This window comes from Platalea leucorodia (assembly GCF_965183815.1).
Source record: "Platalea leucorodia genome assembly, chromosome: 2".
NCBI lineage: Eukaryota > Metazoa > Chordata > Aves > Pelecaniformes > Threskiornithidae > Platalea > Platalea leucorodia.
In genome coordinates this window covers 80,767,390-80,780,776 of record NC_138824.1, presented here as the reverse complement: position 1 = coordinate 80,780,776, position 13,387 = coordinate 80,767,390, and the positions used below count along the sequence as shown (strand labels likewise).

At 42.7% G+C, this 13,387-nt stretch overlaps 1 protein-coding gene across 1 annotated transcript in view; it reads left to right on the top strand.

Moving 5' to 3' along the window:
- Positions 1 to 8,929, top strand: part of ARHGAP6 (Rho GTPase activating protein 6) — a 166,996-nt gene extending 158,067 nt beyond the window's left edge. Inside the window, exons 11-13 of the mRNA XM_082337824.1 lie at positions 4,311 to 4,573; positions 6,148 to 6,228; positions 6,969 to 8,929. Coding sequence (XP_082193950.1) covers positions 4,311 to 4,573; positions 6,148 to 6,228; positions 6,969 to 7,675 — 1,051 coding nt within the window. The 3' untranslated portion in view covers positions 7,676 to 8,929. The remainder of the gene's footprint in view (positions 1 to 4,310; positions 4,574 to 6,147; positions 6,229 to 6,968) is intronic.
- Positions 8,930 to 13,387: the final 4,458 nt, after the last annotated feature.

Below are 13,387 nucleotides of genomic sequence, written 5' to 3'. Positions count from 1 at the left end.
TGTAAGTGATTTATTCTTAATGTTAATGAGATATGTTTTCACTGTGATTACAACTTCTTGGTTAAGATATTCCAGGCAATTAGAGGGAATGTTGCTTAGTGTTATTGCTAAGAGTGTGATGCTCTTAAGAGATTAATCTATTTCAGAACATAATGTCAATTTTGAGGCTATATATTTGTTGGTTATTTTTCCTGTGAGAAATGTGAGGCAGCAGACAACAAGGAGACGTTTGTCTTGATTTGACAAAAATGAGCCTCCAAAATACATCCTTACTACTCTTGGAGATTTCCTGGACATGTAGTCAAGATCCAAATTGGGATCCGTGGAACAGAAAGCTTTACGTATTCTTGAGACAATCTTCATCAGAAAAGCTAGTTCACTGCATAACATGGAGTGTGGGATCAACTTCAAGACTTCAATGTCATGTTAATTGCTCTGAAGGTCCTGCTTCTGCAATTGCCCTCACATCTCTGCTTTTGATGTCGTTACAAATGCTTTCTTGGCTCTGATCTAACAGAGAAAACACAATCTCTTTTCCTCCCCGGTGGAGGACAAATCAGATGTTCCTCATCTTTCGGTTCTCTTAAGAGCTGAGCATCGTGAGTGGTGTGTCAGCGAGTTTATGGAAGTCGTTCATGGTAAAGCGCTAATTACCATTGGCAGCAATTCTGAAGTCTGCTCTTGTGGATGACTTCCCTAACTTTTTTGTATGTTGGCTTGATGACAATGGAATTTGGGGTTTCCAGCTGTAAGATGAAGCATCTTTAAACTAACACAAAAATAAAATCTGTTTCTTATGATTATTTATTGCTTATCATAGTTGGTAGTCCTTTTAGAGTAGATGAGTTTCAAAGTTATAGAATTTTCAAATGTTTTTGGAAGGTGATGATGGGTTTTAATCCATCCTAACCTATGGTGCAAAGATGAAGCCATATGATAGGCCATGTAGTATGCGAAAATGCAGTTTTCAAAGCTGCAGAGGCTCCCTGAATCATTGAGTCCTCTACCCTGTTACAGTAGCAACCACATCATAATCCCATAATAATCTGTTTTGTTGGTGGCACCTGTGTTGCTCAAATATGTATGGTAATTACTACTGCATGCTGCCAAGCCGTCACACTCTCTATGATTTGCCTCTTGTAAGACATAATTGTTTTCCCACTCAGAAGCTTTAAGGTATAACAGAAAAGGATTTCTGCCAAAACCAGAAAGGGATTTCCTGTTTTGATGACCTTAATGCCAGCAGAAAAGTAGGAATAGCTCCAGTAGAAGTAATTATTATTATTAACATTTTTCCAATTCACCCATGCAAGTAGGCTCTGGTGGATAACATCAGTTCAGAAGGATGCCAGTTAAAAAGGAAAGCCCAAGACTCCTTTACAGCATAGCTGATTTTCGTTTTGGAATCTAAAATACTGTTTTGGAACACATGTGGCATAGGTTCCTTCTGCAGCTTTCAAATCTTTCAGTTTGTACATAACCACTTTTTAAATCTTTTCTTTAACATAGTTCATAACCACTAGAAAATACTTCGCTTGCCTTCCCATTTCTCACATTTGATAATACATAATCTTCTATTATTCTTTGTGGATACCATAATCTGCCCTTATTCATGGACTGCATATAGGCGAGTGGGTATCTTGCACAATTTGCCTCCCAATTTAGTTTTTCCCTGGTGTGTGGGTAGAGAACCTCACAGCTATCCAGGGGAAGATGAATTTTCAATTTTAGTAAATATCCATTTGCTATTGAACTCAAACCATAAAGCAAACAGATGCAAAAGTTTTGTTTTAAGGAATATGTGAGAATTCATTCTTTATTTGGAAAGATGCAAGCCAAAGTCTCTTGCAAGTTGTGTTGTATTTTGTTCGTGAAGAGCATCGTAAAGCTGCAAATGTAGGAGATCAGTTTCCAACTTTATTCAATCCATTTTGATGGTTTCTTGCAGTAAGATTGGCAGAGTCCACAGGCATTTTCTTTGATTTTTAAAACTATTTTTTCTAAACAAATTTGAAAGTTATATTTTATATATATAATTGCATGGGCTTACTAGCAGAAACTGTAAATGAGTTTAGAAACTTGAACATTTGGATCTTTCCAAAGACTTGACAGTTTCCATTTAAGTAAATTTTTATCAGGAGCTCTGTCTTGAGAAGAGATAGACTATAACAGATCATTCAAGGTAAGACATGAAATCAGTGTTTCACAAAGCTCAAGTTTATGTTCCCACATTCTTTCATTTCCATTTCCCTTTTCCCCTATTCCTTGTGTTACCTTGCCATGGCTAAGTGGTGGTATACCTCTCTCTTTGCCCTGTGCAACACAGTTAGGTTTGGATCCTGCAAAGGTTTACATACAATAAGCCTTATTGGTGTCACCGTTAGTGCTAAGTATGTCTGTATGCTAGCAGAGTGAGGTTTAGATGACGTGTAGTCTACAAAGCTGGAGAGAAAGACATTTGGTCATAGGAAATCTACAGATACCAACAATTCTCCCCTTTTCTCTCAGGTTTTCTGGTTCTTCTAAAATTCCAGAGACACTGCTTAAATCTCATCTTAACTCACTGTACAAGTTTTTTTTAGAACTTAGGAGGGCAGAAAGAGAGGTGTAAGGGGAAAAAAAAAGAGAAAAAAAAAAAAGTGTACATACTTGAAAGACAATAATTCTTCAGAGTGTGGCTGTCTATAGATTAATTTACCTGGGACTCATCTTCAGATGAGAAGTTGAGATGGGAAGTTACATAATTGAGGCATGATTTACTTTTTTTTTTTTTTTTAACGACTCCCCAACATTACCATACCAACCACAGTGGGAAGCCTGGGACAGCTCTACTTTTCCAAATGTCAGCTCTGGGTTTGTGAGTTGGCCCCAGCTGAGGTTCCGGATCAGTTCAGTGATGGATTTCTTGCTGGGAGTTACCAAGGAGTAAACTTAAGTTAATTCCCAAGGCTTTATGGTTGCTTTTATACTGAAAAAGAAAAAAAAAGGAATATAGAATAACATAAAAATCATGATGTTGAGTGTGTATGTTTTCTGTTTTGGGACATGCAATGTGTAAATTGGTCAGGAAAAAAAACCAACAGCTTGAAAGTGGTGTTAATTTTGTCATTATTTCCGTATTAATATGTAGTGTGCTTTGGCTAGCCTGTCTTACCACTGTGTGTTTTATTTATTTTCTTTCTTCAGTTTTATTTCACTTGTCTGGAAAGAGGGTTAGTGTTCCATAACAAGTAATGTGCTTTGGCTGCTCACTCAGTTCAAGCTCTCTTTGGATTTGAGTCTGAGAAGGGCTCACTATTTTCAGTACACATTTACAAGAAAGCCTCTGTCGTATCACATGCCATTAGAGCAGATAGTAACTTGAGGTCACCGAGAGAAGTGTTTGACTCGAGAAGCAAAAGAGGAGCATCTAAGAAACAAAGATCAAGGTGCAGAGGAATGAAAAATGAGTAATAGAAATACAAATGAGGGTGAACCAATAGGAAGAAAGTTATGTTTGTTTACAGAGTGTTTCTACGTATTCTTTGGGAGGTTTAGTGAATCACAGATTGCCTCCTGTCTGCGTAGTAAGCGGTAACAGTTCAGGAAATCTCCCTCAGTGTTCCCAGCACACTTTAAACATGAGAGTTGTCTCTCTGAGCCTTGGCTGTACTTTGGTGGGGGTTTTGTTTGCCTTTTTGTGTCAGAATTAAATGCAGGCCATGCTGTTGGTGATGTAAAGGTGAAAGGGTAAAAGAAGTTGTAGAAGTTATCAGCAGAGCCAGTTGTTTGCTGCCCCCACCAGAGGTACGGTAGATACATCTACTTGTCCCCTGTAGAATATTTACCTTCTGATGTCTCTAGAAGAGGATCCTTCTCACAGTGTGAGAGGCAAGCAGTGGTTTTGATTTCTCGAACTGTGGAGTACTGCAGAATGGAAAAAGTGAGTTTAGCATACTGCTTAGCATCAAACTAATCTTCCCTATCATGCCCTCAGATTTACTGTCGCAACAAGCTAAATTGTCAAGGTAACATAAGGAATTGATTCACTATTTAATTTCCTGTGGTGAACTGTACGGTTGTGTGTTTTTTGTTGTTTTCTTTCTTGACAGCAACATCTTTTGATTTTTAGTGGCCTCTGCTGGCCACTTCATGGCAAAAGTTTTACTCATGGAAAATTCACCTCTATACTGCTTCTGAAGTGTTTTCATTTCAGCAGCTGTGATCATACTCCTGTGTTTGATTTTATTTGTATGATGTCAAACTGCACCTGTAGCTGTGAACATAAAGCATTTTTCATTAACAGTAGTTTCTTTATCAAAATTTCTCAGGAGCCCTGAGATGCTGCGGTCAGAAGGTTCCTACTCCACAGGAGGAAGACATTCTTCCACAGACTCCAACAAAGCTTCAAGCGGAGATGTCTCCCCTTACGACAACAACTCCCCGGTACTGTCTGAGCGCTCGCTGATGGCAAGGCAAGAAGAAGTTGCCCGCAGCCCAGATAAGCTGTACAAGGTACCTGAACAGTACACGCTGGTTGGACACTTGCAGCCTAAGACAAAGGAGAATTCTTCTGCATCACAGGCTGGAAAAGGTAGAGTACATCCTGCTCATGTTCCTCCTCCTCAGCGACTGATGGGGGTTTCTGAAATAATTGAAAAGTGCCTGTCTGCTCTGTTTTATCATCTGCCAGGAGCTGAGAAGCAACAGTGTAAATAACCTTACGAGAAATGACTGACCAACATCCTTGCATTGAGCCCGAAGGGTCTGTGCTCAGTCCTCCTTGTTAGCTCAGCCACCTATCAGGGATGCTCTTGGTATGGCGTTTCGCAAACCTTGGAGCTATTATTTAGGAAAATAGAGTTGTGTATGTCCCGCTTTTCAGCCTGTCTGTGACAGTGTGGCAAAGATTCTGATTTCTAGTCCTGCTCCATAGGACTGTAATACCTGACAGGTTGTGGTCCAGACTTTGGAAAAATCTGAGACTTGAAGGCGTCAAGCTACAAATTTTCTCCAGTTGAAAAGAATGATCTCAGCTCCTTCTCATTGGAGAATACAGCTGAGCTGCACAGCTTTACATCTGCTACCAGTTACACACCTAGCAATACTACTGCAAGGATCCATAATTTCCATAGCTATCTAGGGAGCACACACCTGAATGGTTTCTTCTGTAAACAACTGTGGTTTAAACTGATAGCTCACCAGCACTTCAAGATGCTTTTCATTTAAAAATATGTTTTAAAAATTTACATTCGTGAAACGCGTATTTAGTGAGACAAACTTCAAGGATTTTCAGTGCTTAGGGATGCAGATAACTGGTGGTATTTTAAAAAACATTTTATTTCAGAGGTACTGGTTAGGCACTTAATTCCCTTTGGAATTAATGCAATTTAGACTATTATCTCAATTATATGCTTTATAAATGCCAATGGGCATTTATCTTCTGCATTCAGCATCTAAATCTCTGAATAGGTTTCAAAATCTGGTCCAATTTCTAATAAGTTATAAATGGGAAATTGCATGAAGTTTTATCATATTAACCATCTTTTGGACTTTAATATGCATCACAACAATACTGGACCATGACGAATTAGGAAATTCCTTTACTGCCAGATGGAATCAGAAAAAGGCACGGAACAGTTATAATCCAGCACAATGCCCGACGTGTGCATTTCATTAAATCTCTGTTCTGTGACAGCGCTCCCTTGTAAGAACCAAGTGATGCTGCAGGTTGATAAAGCATGCCTTACAGTGACCCCTGGGGCTGGGGCTGCCTGACGGAGCTTTGCCATTCTTTCCCCTAAAAAGCACATGAACTACCTTCTGTTGACCAAATCCTCCTGTTCTCCTGCAAGTTCTCCCACTGACTTCAGTGAGGCTTAAGGGAAATTCCACTCTCTCAGCAAGCTCAGGTGTCCTGCCCATACAGAGCTCACTGAATTCATTACAGGATCTGAGTCTGAAACAGCAAGTAACTGTGAACAACACATTTGAGATCTGTTTGTTAGGTTCCAGGTAAGCCAGATGCTAGTATATGTTAACGACTCTGATACCTTACATAAAGTTTTATGTCCTCTTAACTTACTGTTCTGTTTGAACGCTTTTAAATAATCACTTGTTCATTAAGGATCGATTCTTCATCATCTTCCTGCTCTTACTGCTATTTAGATGTTTCCGAAGATCATTTTGATATCTGGGGCACCTGGCATTCAACGCTGAAAAGTGGCTGCAAAGATCCAGCAATGACAGGTCAGTTATTTTTCAGAAGTTTTAAGCCCAAATCTAGGAAAGGCTTAACAGCTTCCTGGGTTGGAGAAATGGCAGTGAAACCTGTAGGAGAACTCGCACTGTCCAGAGCTGGACTTTTAGAAGGTTGCTGTTCAATAAAACACAGAGAAGCACAGTGGTTATACAAACGCAGCAACATTTCAAACTGCCACAAGATCATTTAAAAAGTCATTTTAAAATTACTTCAAAAAATAGTTTTTTAGTCTCCTGAAAGTCATTGGAAGGTGAAGGCCCGGTGGGGATTTGAGAGCAGCCGCCGCAGTGGCACTAGCACAGGCTGTGCGGTCGGCAGCCCTGGGTGCTGACCCTGCCGCTGGCCAGCGTGGTCCCGGCAAGTCCCTGGCCTGTCCTGCCTTTGTTTTTCTCCCATCTGCACCCACCTCACAGAGGCACTGCGAGACTAAAACAGCCCCCTGCTTTTCAAGCATTTGAAAGATGTTAAGTGCCGCAAGGCTTTATGTCAGAGCAAAGCATTAGAGTCACCGGGTAACGTTCGACATGGTTCAGGTAGACGTAGGGCTGCTGCTCTGTGTCCCCGGGTTCAGCCGGTGGTGAGGCTGTTCCACCTTCCGTCGCAGAGCCTGATGAGGGAAGTCCCCATCCCTCTTCTGCAGAGTGATGCAGGGGAAAAGCAGTAACTTGTTAAACGCCGCGTAAGGGATTACGCAGACTGATGTTGTCTCTCTGACTCTGCCCCCCAGGTTCTTACGGGAACATTTATGAAAGCAGCTTGCTGCGACCCGGACCGTGCTCCCTTTCCCAGGGGAACCTCGCCATGTATTCTCCTCGGTGGCAGGGCAGCTCCTCCGACTTGGACAACGGCAGGCAGGTCATGCAAAGGAGCCAGACGACTGCTGCCATTTCTGAGTGTCAGCTCCATCCCACGGTGTCTCGGGTGTGCAGTAACCCGCAAGTCGAAGTCGGCAGTAGGAGTTCAGACCTGTCACACTCAAAGTCGGAGCGGCATTTGACTTTAAGCAGTGTGGAGGACCTCAGTGAGCACGACTCGAATGTGGGTTGTTCACAAAGCACAGCCAAGCCCTCCTACAGAAAAGAGAGGCCACCACCCCCCTACCCAGGCCCAGCAAAAACAAGCTCTGCCTTGTCACAGCGATCGAGCGTTTCTTCAACGTTGCACTCTCTGTGGAGACTTCAACGCCAAGAAAAAAGTTCAGGGACCAGAGCAGCTGGAGGACCGCCAGCCAAAGCCCCTGACCAGGCCACCTCCAGGCAGGAGCGGCCGGCCCCGCGCAGCCAAGCGGGTCACATCTATTCCACAGCACCTCACAGTCAGAACAGTAAAAATGTTTCAGAGGCAGACTGGCATGATTGGCAAAGGGAGCGGTGGCAAATCTGGGAGCTTTTATCAGCTGATAACCCCGATGCCCTCCCGGAAACCCTTGTATGATCGGACCCTGCAGAACTGCCACTCGTACCTATGCCTCCCTCTCATAGGAAAACAACTGTGACATTGGAAAATGGGGAGGGCTTTTTTGTTTTATACCAGCTGAATCGCATATACTTTTTTTAAACTTTGTTCACTTTAATTTCTTAACAGCACTGTCAAGCAGTCCATTTACAAATGCAGTATGTTCCTGTTCTACACCAAGCTTTTGAGGAAAAAACAAGATGAAAATTTTAGTGTAATAACTCTGTATGCATATGCTGTGTATAAGATAAAACTGTTGCTTTGATGTTGCTAAAAATGTATTTATATATCTGCAGTTTTGATGATTGTATATTCTGTAATGGGTATTGTATGATAATCATATATTATGTTTTCATATACAGATGTCAATCAATCATGACTGCTTTTTTAAAAATCACTGCACTTACATTACCGTGATATGCATTGGAATTCTATAGAAGGTGCACAAGCTGGTTTCTGTGCTTGTATAAAAAAAAAACTGTTAAAGGGGGAAGTTGTCCTTCTTTTCACTGCCTATTGAAAAACACTAAAATAGAGTGGAACATGAAAAGCCATATATTTTATAAGGGTACTAGTGACAGGGGAAAATACCAAATATTTTTTTCTTATAAATATATTTACAAGTGGAATTAAAATTTGATACAAGATTGTAAAAATATTTTTTTAGATTCTGGTAGGAAGGAGCTCAGAGAATCAGCTAAGGGCAAGGCTGTGCCTAAACCAGCTAAGGATGTAGTGCGAAGGTCTGCCCTCCCATTCTAGAGGAAAACAGAGGTTATGTATACAGGATATAATATATATATTTATAAATGTGTGATTTTATGTATTGTTCTAAAACAATAAACTGGAATCCAAATTTTAGAAACCCAAACCCAATAAATTGAGGTGTGTAACAACTGAGAAATAATATGGCTTTTCCTTTGAAATAACAAAGCTTCAGCATTAAATAAGTTAAGAGAAAGAAAAAAAAATGCAGAGGGGCATACGAAAGGGAATCACACAGAGTTTCAGAAATTAACATGACGTTTGGAGAAGTTCACAGCTGCATTTCTATAAATATTGTGCCAAAGTCTGGGTCAATAGTACTTCTTCAATAACTGTCTGTTGCGTTGTTAAATGTTGCTGTTTTATACACGTTCTGGCGTTTCTAAATTGCAAAATTGTTTATGGCCAGCAGGTGGCAATGTACTTCAGTATTCTAGAGAAAATTCTTTTTATCGCTTGATAAGGGAAAGTGTATCATATCAAATGAATTTTATAAAACATATTAGTCTTAATTTTAATGAAGTTGAAGACTTATTCAGTGATGTTGTCTTTAAGTTCTGTCTTGTGCCATAATGATGGAATAAAAAACTAAGCAAAATAACAAGCATATTTTTTGCTCCTTTTTTTGAAGTAAGGTTTATGTAAAGATTGATGTGTTTTTATTACATTGTTGAGTATCTCTGTCAAAAACATCTAAAAGGCGTAGGAGCTTAAGGACCACTTTCAAATACAACTTAAATATACAAGAGCCAAGGTTTTACTTGAGTTTTAGGCTTAAAATCCATCATATAACAAGTCTGCCCATCGTATCTCCATTTCCCAAGTAAAGTTGTAAGATAAAAACCCTAACCCAAGTGGAAAGGGGCAGGATTTGGCCTCTGACTGCTGGAGCACCGTCATCTGGCCAGCTCTTTTTATGAATACTGCATTCAGAATAAATCTCGTCTCTCTTCTGGTGGTTGCAAGGCTTTTCCAAGTACGGTCTCAATACGAGACCTGATAGGAAAAAGTTCTTGCATGTAGCTTGTTGCAGCAGCTCTGTGTCGATTTATTACCAAAAAAACTCCACCCCAAATTAAAAAGATAGTGGAATATAAGGAAGGACAAAACCGACCTCTCACAAGCAATCCTCACTATTTGACCTTGTCTCAATATTATCCCAGCCTTGACACTGATTCGCTACAGGGAATTAAAGCTCCCGTGTAGTCCTCAAAACCAGGCATAGTGTAAATCCTGCTGCAGAAGATAGATACACTATTCACTAGATGTCCATGTCTTAATTATAAATCCCTTTCTAAATACAGAAGCACCTGCACATCTTTAACATTTTTAGTGAAAGAAGTCTAACGATTAGTCAGCCTCACAAAGAGCTTTCTTTTTGCCAGCACCTCTCCGTAGATACGTGTATATTACCATCTATATGGAGTTTATGTGAAAATGGAGAACAAAAAACAAGACCGCTGCTGGAGGACAACCTTGCCTGCACACATTTCAATACAATTGCTTGGAAGAAAAGAGATACAGCATAAATTCTGACGAATTAAAGTAACGCTTGCCAAGATTACATAATTTGTCTGTTATTTTCATTTGAACAGGACAGAGCAAAATTATCACGAGCAGGTTAAGGGTGTAATAATTTTTAGTTGTGCCTCTTTCCAGGCTGAAATCAGCAACATCATAATTTCTTTTGATGTCTTTTTTATATTTCACAAGAAACGTAGCTATGAAAGGTTGTTTCTAGTTTTACATTAGCTGATAAATCTGCGTGGGCTATTCCATTTTAGATCTCTGCAATGTTTTTCTTCCTACGCTCTTGTACATGCTCTTGTACAGCCATAATATTCCTCATATGGGGAAAGTCCGTAGTGTAGGGATATCAAAGCCTTTTCTCTGACTGTTTCCCTTGGGAGCAGGATTCCTGTTGTAGCAAAAGGATCACGGGCCTCTGCTTCAGTGAAGAGCGTGGTAGAGCAGGTCTCCTCCTGAGGCCTCAGGGCAAACTCCTGCAGTTCAGTTCCCCACCATCGCAGCACGCTGGTTCATACCAAGGACTGAAGGAAAAACCTCTTTGCCCCGAGGGTCTGCATCCCCTCCTCTCAGGGGCGCCTCCCAGCTGGGCGGGAGGGTGCGCTGCACTCGCAGGTGAGCCTGGGAGAGGTGAGGTGTGGGTGCCGGCGGGCTGCCCGCGGGGCAGGGGGTGCTCCTCTCTCTTCTCTTGCAGAAATAAAAAAAATCAGTGCAGCTCTAGATGCAAGCCAAATGTGGTGGGGAACCTCTGAGCCAAGGGAAAAAAGGAAAAGCTCAGACTTTAAAATATTACTTTAAAAATTACTGTTGCTGCTGTCTTTTAAAACAAGATGTGGTTACGCAGTGGACTCGTCCATTCCAAGACCACGGTCCGCTGCCGAGGGGTAAGTTGCACCTTCTCCCTCTTCCCCAGCCGCCTATCCCGTCCCTTACACCAGCTCTTGGGAGTGCTGGGAGAAATCCCAGGGCTTGTTGCTCTGGCTGAAACTCACCCTGTACAAGGAACACATAGACTTCAGGTAGCTCAGTGCCTTTGCACAAGCGGTAGGCACAGGGGAGGAGAAGGGACAGGGTCAGAGATGGGGAGAGGAGGAGGGTGGGACTGGCCACCCCTTCTGGCAGCAGCCTCCAGTTAGCCCTGCTTAAGCTACTCGTGCAACTGCCGGGCTCGCTGCTTCAACGTGTAGGCAAGAGCCCGGCCAAGCACTCGAGAGCAGCTCTGGGTTACAAACCTAAGCCAGTCCCACTGCCGGCTTGGGTGCTTGAAATCTCTCAAGTGCTCTGCTGTCTCCTTCGGCTGGGGCTGCACGGCAATAAGGCGCATCCCCTGGGTGGTGGATAGGGGATCCCTCTCTGGAGGGTGCACCGGATAAAATTGAAGAAGGTGCCGTGAACCAACGCAACCGAAGGGAAGGCCACCCTGACAGAAAAACCACTGGCCCTCCAAGTCATGGGGGTTGGGCAGGAGGCCAACTACCTCCTCCCAGAAAAGAAAAAAAAAAAAAAAAAAATCACAGAAACAACGAGCATCAACTTTCAAAAAAAACCCCGAAATGGCGGAGATGGAGAAAATCAGTAATGAAGTGAGGAGGAGGAGATGGAGCTGGATCGGTCATGTCTTGAGGAAAAAACCAACAGAAGACTGCGCTGTGGCCCTTGGGACTCCAGAGCACGCAGCTGCAGACCGATCGAAGTGGAAGAACGATGTTCGCGCCTTGTGTGCCTCCTGGCACTGAGAGAATTCAGATTCAGATTCAGCTCTGCTGTCTACATCGGGAGCCTAGGCTGCTACCATGGCACAGCTTAATGCCCCTCAGAACATCACTGCTGCCGAAGGGATGTGGTTCAATGGGCTGGAATTTGTGGTCATGTGGTCTGGGGACGGGGGGGTCCTGTTTTGTTACTGGGTTTGTTGTTTCACAGGCATCGGTTGAGGTCAAAAACCTCAATTCCAGCCTCTCTGGAGCACCATTTTGTTCTGTGGTGCTGGTCTGGCAGAGGGTCAGGGACTTCTTTCTCCTCTGGAAAACACATGGGATGTCTGAGCCTCACCTTGCTCCCTCTCTCCGTCTCTCTTTTTCCCTTCTCTCTGCCTTCATTTCCAAAAAAAAGAAAAGAGTAGCTCCATTGTGCGATGCCGTAACCTCACGGAACTGCAAAGCAGTGGAAACGGTCCTCAGTTGCACTAAAGAGTATCCTGACATCAGTGAGCCCTTTTACAACATCACTGAGAACAGCCAACTGCTGCTGTGCTATGGTCACCTTAGGGGAAGGCATCTCAGCGTCCAGACAGTGCTGCAGAGACCACAGAGCTATTCAAGGCATGCAGACACCCAGAGTGCTGGGTCATAAAATGCACCGTTCTCTGAGAATAGCATTTATCTATTTTTTCTGAGGTTTAAAGCATCTCAAAAGGTGGTATCTACATCTGGAAAAGGCACTCACAGGCTCCCTTTTTATTCAGTGGAGAGAGACAGGTACTTCTGTGCCACCATCCATACAGCCTACTTGAGTCTTTCTTTGAAGGATGGTCCCCTTTGAAGGGCTGGTCACTAGAAGAGCCCGTTTCTTTCCACTGCCTACATAAACGAAGCCTAAATAAGTTGCCCAAATAGAGACCTCGCTATGGTAGCCCTCCAAGTTTGGCTGAATGAATCCCACCCTAAGGGTCTGGTGAAATAGAAAATGGATGGCGATCCCAGCAACAGTGAGAAGGAGCATTTAATAACGCTGTTGTCTAATGCCAACTAATTATTACAGCCTGGGGAAAGGAAAGCCAAATGTTCAGCACACCTTTCAGCTCCTGGGAAAAGAGAAACTTACCCAGAGGCCTTGGCGATGTTGTGTTACTCCCTGGGCTCCCGGGCGAACCTGGGGCTGGCGGTGACACTGCTGCTCTTGGGGGCCTGGGGAGGTGGCCGGCACAAGGAGATGGCATGCTCAGCTCTGCCGCGTGCTGTAAGAAATCCAGGCTTTTTGGAAAGCAAGGGAGAGATACTGCCTGGACTGGAATTGCACCTTTTTTTAATTTTTTTTTTTTTTTTTTTAAATAGGATTTATTTGTTCACTGGAAACTGTTTACAGCTAATCTGAAAGTGTTCATGAACAGCCCCAGGATTTCATTTCATTTCATTCACCAGGATTTCATTTCATTCAATTCATTCAGCCAATTAAGAAATTAACATGGGATTTATGAAAGCAACCCGATTTGGGCATTTTAGAAATACAGGGGGGAGGAGGCTTGTGCTGAATCCCAAGAGGCGCTGGCAAATGGAGACGGGCAGATAAATTCTTGCTCGAGAAAGATGAGGGTTAATCGTCCTTCCTCTGCCGCTGAGTAAGCAAATGCCTTTGCCACTGGAGTTTTAGGGTCGCAGAGGGAGGGAGGGAAGAGGAGAG